This window comes from Gavialis gangeticus, unplaced genomic scaffold (genome assembly GCF_001723915.1).
Source record: "Gavialis gangeticus isolate Ggan-Ray unplaced genomic scaffold, GavGan_comp1, whole genome shotgun sequence".
Taxonomy (NCBI): Eukaryota; Metazoa; Chordata; order Crocodylia; family Gavialidae; genus Gavialis; species Gavialis gangeticus.
Window position 1 is genome coordinate 71,377,154 of NW_017729022.1, and position 7,287 is coordinate 71,384,440.

At 41.0% G+C, this 7,287-nt stretch overlaps 1 protein-coding gene across 1 annotated transcript in view; it reads left to right on the forward strand.

Annotated features, from left to right (window-relative positions):
* The first annotated feature begins 3,521 nt into the window (after window positions 1–3,521).
* The window catches only part of LOC109296123, a 127,565-nt gene continuing 123,799 nt past the window's right edge, over window positions 3,522–7,287 (forward strand). Inside the window, exon 1 of the mRNA XM_019515358.1 lies at window positions 3,522–3,957. Coding sequence (XP_019370903.1) covers window positions 3,850–3,957 — 108 coding nt within the window. The 5' untranslated portion in view covers window positions 3,522–3,849. The remainder of the gene's footprint in view (window positions 3,958–7,287) is intronic.

Consider the following 7,287-nt stretch of genomic DNA (forward strand, 5'->3'; position numbering starts at 1 on the left):
TGTATATATGGGAGCAGCTTCAGTGGAGTCAAGCTTGTTTATACCAGCTGAAGATTTGGTCTCCTATCTCCATTTAGAATCTATTTTATAACCCCTGGGCCTAAGCATAGAATCTTAAATGTACTTTTATCTAGTAGGTGACTAAAGGTGAAACAAATTTGCATTGGAAACTTTGGGGCTCTTTTAAAATGGCTATTCCAGGCAAGGAATTGCTATTCATTAAAAAGTTGTTCCGTAATGCTACAATAAAAGTTAATGTTTTCTGTGGAGGTGTAACCTAGGGTAAGTCAGAGACTAGGGGCACGGAGGGTAATTTTACCTCTCTGTACAGCAGTGATGAGACAGACACTGCATGGAGTTCTGATGTTTATTGTAACAGGGTCAGACTCAATGTATTGTAATTTGGGTTCGGACTTGATGATCTGCTAAGGTCCCTTCTGACCCAAACATCTATGAAGCTATGAAAAAAACAGGCCCCTGCCTGACTCACCTTGGCTATGTGGCTCAGGTGGCTGGGCTCCAATTAAGCCAGCCAGTGCTGTGTCAACCAGAAGAGCCTTGTCAATTGGCCCAGCACCTGGGGGACACAGGCTAAGAGCAGGCCTGGAGATGGAGGCACTGGGGGTGCATACTGGTACACTGGAAATGGGTCTGGATGCTCTTTCTGCTGCCAGAAAGGATCTGGCAGTTTCCCCCAACACCAGCACACCCAGAGAAGCATTGGATGGTCATCCTGCTGCTGAAGTGTCTGAGGAAAGAATGGATGCTCACCTCACAGCTGGAAGGAGTCTGGTTGCTCCTCCTGAAACCAAAATTTCCAGGGAAGCACTGGACACTATCCCTGCTGCTGGAGGATTAGGGACCCAGCTGGACTCTCTCCCTCCTGATGGAGGCCTCTTGGGAAAGTGAGCCTCTCTCAGGTGTGGTGGTGGCTGCCATGAGACAGTTCCATACCTGGCCTAGCGCTAGGGCAGGAAGAACTTGTGTGAGAAGGGCAACTTGCCAGGAAGCATAGGGGCCTTGATGGTGGTGGAATGAGGGGTGCACTAGGCACCAGAGCAACACACGCCCAAGAAAGGGATTGCTCAGCATGGAGGCATTATTGCCCTGCTTGGCAGCCCAGTTTGAGCCATTTTAGTTACCTTATGTGTTTAGTTGTGATTTTGAAGATAAAAGGCAGCAGCAGGATCTGCATGGTCTCAATTCTCACTGGACATCTGGCATAGAAGAAAAGACCATGTTATCAAGCTGAGATGTCACCAGGGTGATTACAACACCCCATTGGAAAGGAGTGGGGTGTAGGGGAGGAGGAGCCCTACAAAAGTCAAACCAATGCAGTGGCACCTGAACCCTCAGGGGGACACTCATCACCACCTCCAGGCAAGTGAAGGTTCGCCCTGTGGACAAAACAAAGTTGTGGTGGGCCTAAAGAGCTGTATTTGTCTGGTTCATCAAAGATGGACAAATTGAGAGCTGACTTGATTACAGTATACAAGTAACTGTTCAGGGAGAAAATGCTGGCTGCTAAATTAACAAAGGAAAACATAACAAGAACCAACTGGTGGAAAGCTGTATCCAGACAAATTCAGATTTAGAAATAGGGCACTTTTTTTTAACACTGAAAATGATTAGCTATTGGAACAGTGACCATTGGAGCCTTCAAATCAAAACTTGATGGTCTTCTAGAAAATACATATTAGACACAAGTTATTGGGCTCATTACAGGTATAACTGTGGAATTCCCTGGCCCATCTGTGCAGGAGTCTGGTCAGATGTGATACACTTATCTCCTCTGGCTTTAAAATACAGTTAAATAAATTCTCTTAAAATCTGCTTCAGTCAATGTTATTCTTTGGGAGGGAATTGAAAAGAATCAATTATGAAGTTAATATTTGAATAATGTACTTTGAAGTGAACTAATGATGTTCTGAAATTCTTTCAAGACTTTATTTGCAGTAAACCTGGTAGACAGAGGTAGTTAGCTATCCAGTTTAGCAGTTAACTTGGTAAATTGCCTTTTATAAGAGCAGCTTTATACAAGTGGGAATCACCAGGTGGCGCCAATACAGATAGTCTTATGAACTGTATTTATCGAGGGTGGGATTTTCTAAAACTGTTGAGATTTACTTCAGTATTCACAAGTCCAGTATTCACATGGACTTTTGAAAACCTCATCGTGAAAATATAGGTAGTTAGATCTTGTATAAATGCTAATTATCAGTGGTGGTGCATTTCTTTTATAGAAGTTGAATGTTTTACCAGGAAAGTGGCTTCTCTCTGACTGGAATCTTTTGAAGGTGTAGAGCCATGTGGTGTAGGATAGATACATACAAAGTAAGCACAATCCAGTGTCAAAATGCTCTGATTTTCTCATCATCTCTAGATAACATAGTTTGGTTGCAATGCAGGTACACATTATGCAGTGATAACAGATGTAGGAGCAACTGTTAAATTATTACATTTAGCTACTTAAAAACATGTCCTTTGCTGTGCTGTGGTAGAAATCTATGGAACTTTTTATTTTCCTCACCCAGATATTGTTTATTTGGTGTGTGGAGAATGAACTACTGTGACAGAGTTATTACTCCTTTGACTCCTTTTGGGATGTAGACCCAGCTGAACAATGAAACTTGCAGATAAATAGTAACCTTTCTTCCAATGTACCTCCAAAATGCATCCTGAAGGCAAATGTATTCTTTCTGAAAGAAAGCCAGTTGATATGTTTCAGGCAACAGACAGAGCACTGTGTTGTTTCACTGCTCACACTCTTTCCAATTTTTTTTTTAAAATGTTAATATTTCAGAAATTCTTCCTGGGTTCTCTGGACTCATTCACAAACTAAATAGCCCTGCTTACTTGTTCTCACTCTGAATGAGCAGGAAATCATAGGAACTAAGGTCTGGTACTTTTTCCCAGCAGGGCCTGAGTTGCCAGCACTTCCCCTGAACTGAAAATAATATCTAGCTGTTTCGTTAGAAGAAGAAAAATATGATGCAATTATGGAAACAATGACTTAGAGACTTTCAGAAAAAAGCTCAAAGAAAGAAAGAATAGCTGGCTTGAAGAGTCTGAATGCAGTAGCTGCTTATTCTGTACCATGGATGGTACCTACTGATTCCACTGCTTCCAAGCTCAGATCTCTGCTTGGAGCATGCCAAAAAATTCTCTCCTTTGTCCTTATCCTAATGTGCTCCATTAAGTGTGAGGACACCAGACCATCTTCATACAACCCTACAACTCAGTCCCCTCTTGGTCCTGAAACCATAGGCCAGGACACAGGCAATGACAGAATCTCAGCAAGAAAAAATCAGAAGCCCGGATAATTTTGGACCAGTATTTCCTACCTGATTTCAGCTGAATGAAAAATAGCAAAATAATTGCAATTTTTTATGTCATATATATTTCTTGAAATCTTTGTCTCATTTGTATTTCTGTCCTGGACAATGAAACAAAACACAACAGGTTTGGAGTATCTTTGAGATTTTGAAAGTATCTGGTAGACCTTTGCTTTATGTAACCGAAGTATGAGGATACTAATTTTAGACAGTTAAAAACAAACAACAAAGTCTCAACATGCTCCCAGACTGTAGCCTCACCAGGATGGAGCTCCTATGTGTTATACATGTTAAATATGTCCTCTTCAGAGCTGCCTCTGAGTATGTGCCCTAGGCCAGGTGAAAAGACATTTTCACAAAAACAAATAAAGAAATAGCAAACGGAAATTTCCACTAGGAAGATGATTCTGCAGTTACTAGGAGGTCAGCATTATTGTGCCTTTAAAAATAGTGTCCCTATATTAATTTTTTTTCCTAAAAATGCTACAGAAAAAGGGGGGAAAAGAGTTCTTTTATGAGCTATTTTATCCTTTTTTTGTCCTCTCTTGCAGTCGACTTTTTGGCAAAATACTGCATCTTCAGCCAGGAGAAGTTGGCTAAGTACAAAAGGGCTTTTGAAGCGGTAAGTGTAAATTCAGACTTCTTTTCTTTTCTTTCTTCCTCCCCACCCCCCGTGTCTGTAGACAGTTAAGCAGAAATAATAAGCACCATTGCTTGCAGTACACGTCCCATGAATTACTCTGACATCAAATGTAACTTTAGAAAGGAGGCACGCTTTATTCTTTTCGGCGAACTGTTCCCCTATCCATTCTTTATTTACATGTCGTGAGCCTAAGCGTTGCACAGCCAGTCAGAACACACACACAAAAAAAAAGGAAAAAAAAGGAGGAGGCCATTAAACAAATTAAAAGGGATGGGGATGACTAATACAGTACTCTTGGAATCTGCAATTTGATTAGTCTGAGTTTAATACACAAAAGCAGCGCCGAAGCAGGAGGGGAGTCGAAGTGCTCTTTAATAACCTTCTACAATTAAATTATGGTGATGAATTTAACTATTCTGTGTTGCTAAAGGGGTCTTATTATCTGATTGACTCTGAAAGAAAGTCAGTATGTAACCAGGCTTCTTGAATCCAGCTATTGGGAGACATACTTTTATGCTTTAACAACTGCATTTTTTTTGCATGGTTCCCCCATTTGAATTCATTTGTGATTTGAGCATGATGGCTCTTAGGGTTATTCTGACTGCATTTGATGACAGTGCATGATAACCCTTTTACTGCTGTGCTCAGAGAGCAAGGTCTAAAATAAGCTGATAGTGTTTTGTCTCCCATTCTGTATTTTCACTTTAAAATGTTATAATTTCCTTTGTTTTTCCACGTTGTCTAATGACGCATCTGTTGAACATAGACACCGAGTGTAAAGAACACTTTAATATCTTTGTGAATGAAAGGGATCATATGAATTACATGAATATTAATCTCAGATATTGTCTGTAGCCTTCTATTTCTTTCCATGCTTTACTTAAGTCATGCCAGACTCCAGTCCAGAGTCACTTCAGACCAAATGTTCTGTGAAGGCTTGGAAATTCAACATATTAATATAGAGTAAGAAAATATCTTCTTTAAAATACTACATTTGTATTAATAACTACATAGCAACTAGGTCTGTTCAGTTCTTCGGCCATCTGCCCTTACAGGCTTCACAATCAGTCTGGGGTCAAAGTCAGGTAGCTGCCTTCATACAAAAGAAGAGAATGTGAAAGAAACAGAATCCAAGTGTTGGTGCTAGGGGATGTTGCTCTTTCACTAAAGGCCAGTAAATATCCTGGGGTTTTTATTCCAAGGTTTGGCCTTAATGTTTCAAGGCTATCAAGGTAGAAGAGAAAAGAGGTAGGTAGTTATTCAGTTAGAGCCTGATTCTGATGCCCATTTGCATGCTGAGTCATATCTTGCTCCTTACATAGTCTCACTGAAGGAAGTGAGACTGCTTGTGGAGCTAAGGCATTGAACAATAGGGGTAAGCGTGGTAGAATTCTGTATACAGCGTAATGTGCTCAGCATTACCAGCCCTTGCAAACTGATGAGCATTGTAGTCCTTTGGAACAGGGAATGCTGAAGGGTTGCTTTTGTCCCATTGTACTATATTCCCTTTCCCCACAAATTATTCTGGGGCCAAATTCTGAGGCCTTTATTCAGCACATACTGAGCTCAGTGAATAAGGTCTGATTAAAAGCCAAGGGCAAGATTGTAAATAGTCCTCTGCAGCTGTCTGTGGGTGTAGGGGGTGTACACTATAATCCTTGAGCACATGTTCTTTTGAGCTGCTTACCTGGATTCCTGCTATGTGCACAGGCCTTCCTCAGTTTTCTTTCCTGAAATGTTGCAAGCATTTGTTTTCAAAAATATTTGAAGTCAGTGTAATTTGAAGTCATCCAGTTCTGGAATAACTCTCCATGAATAGTAAATGGAGGGGCCATGCAACTGAGAAGTACACAGCACTGTCTGAAAAGATGGCTTGGGCTACCTTTTGTGGTCATGGCCCAGTGTGCTGCGGCCTAGTCCCTCAGAATAAGTTAAAAGCAGCTGGAAGATTGCTTGGATTTATTTTGGCTGCCAGTTGCCCCAGCGAACTGTGAGAACAACTGAGAAAAAAGGCCACGAAGTTCCCTTCTTCAGAGAGAATGGGGGTATTTGGACTATATACTAGTTCCATGCCAGAGCCCTTTTCGCTGAAGAGGTTCTTCTTCCATAACCAGCTAATCCAACTTTAGGGTTACTTTGAAGTATGACCCACTGCAAAGTGATCTCAGTACAGTTGAGGGTTGGGGCCTATGAGTTCTGCATGTCTTCCTGTATGGTTACTGTCACATTTCAGTATACTGTTTAAACATTTTGGCCAGATCCTCAGACACTGTAAATCCACAAATTGAGCTTCCACAAGTTTCTATTAGCTGAGGCTGTGTTTGTTTTTTATTGCAATACATTCTTTTAATGGCAATGATCTATTTTTACTTTTGTGAATGAGCAGTTGAGAGCAGCACCTTTAGGTTAAGGGCAGCGAGAAGAAAGTTTTAGCTTTACTATTTGATATTTCAATGGAACGTTTCGTCTTTAAACAGTAAAGTTCTTCCTCTGCTCATTAAGCTAATACAGCATTAAGTCAAGATGGAAATTTCCATTATGAACTACTGATGAAAGTCAAGCATAATGTTAGTTTTCAGTGAGATGCCAGTGAGAGATTTGGGAACTCAGATTTTAATACAGTAGTATAAAAATAAACTTCAAGCAGCATTCACAGTTTATACTTGGTGAAAAGGGCAGCTCACTGCATGAAACCTGAGGATGCTGTGCTGAGCAACATTTCCTTTTAAGAAGATTGTGCTCCCAAATTAACTTGTTCTGATGCTAAGCATAGCAGAAACAGTGCTGCTGCTAAGCAGAACAATTGGTTTTCCTTTGCAGTCTGCCTGCTGTTTTTTTCAGTCCTGCTTTGTGTTCCAGCCCTTGGCTGGGTCTGGGACAGTGGTTCAATAACTGTGAAGCTCTGTGTTTAGATCCCAGCCAAATCAGTGACACACAAATTAAGGGCAGGCAGCAAACCCTGAATGTGCCAGTTTTGTGAAATCAGTCTTTAGAATAAATGAGCTGATAGCCTGTTTTTATTTTACTGTTTTATGCACCCTCCACTCTTGCATGTTGACTGTTACGTATAATTCTCACATCATGTTAAATTAAAATCTTTACTGTATCATTGCAGCCCACCAGTAAAAATAACACTAGCTGTGGCAAAACTCCCACAATGTTGCATATTGTTGATGACTGCCTGCTGACTAAGTTCAGTGGTGGACTCCAGGAACTGCACATAGCCACTGAGGATGCATGGCTCAGCAATTATGCACACGCTGACTGACTGACCAGTAAAAAAAACCGAGACCCCCCCAACCATAACCC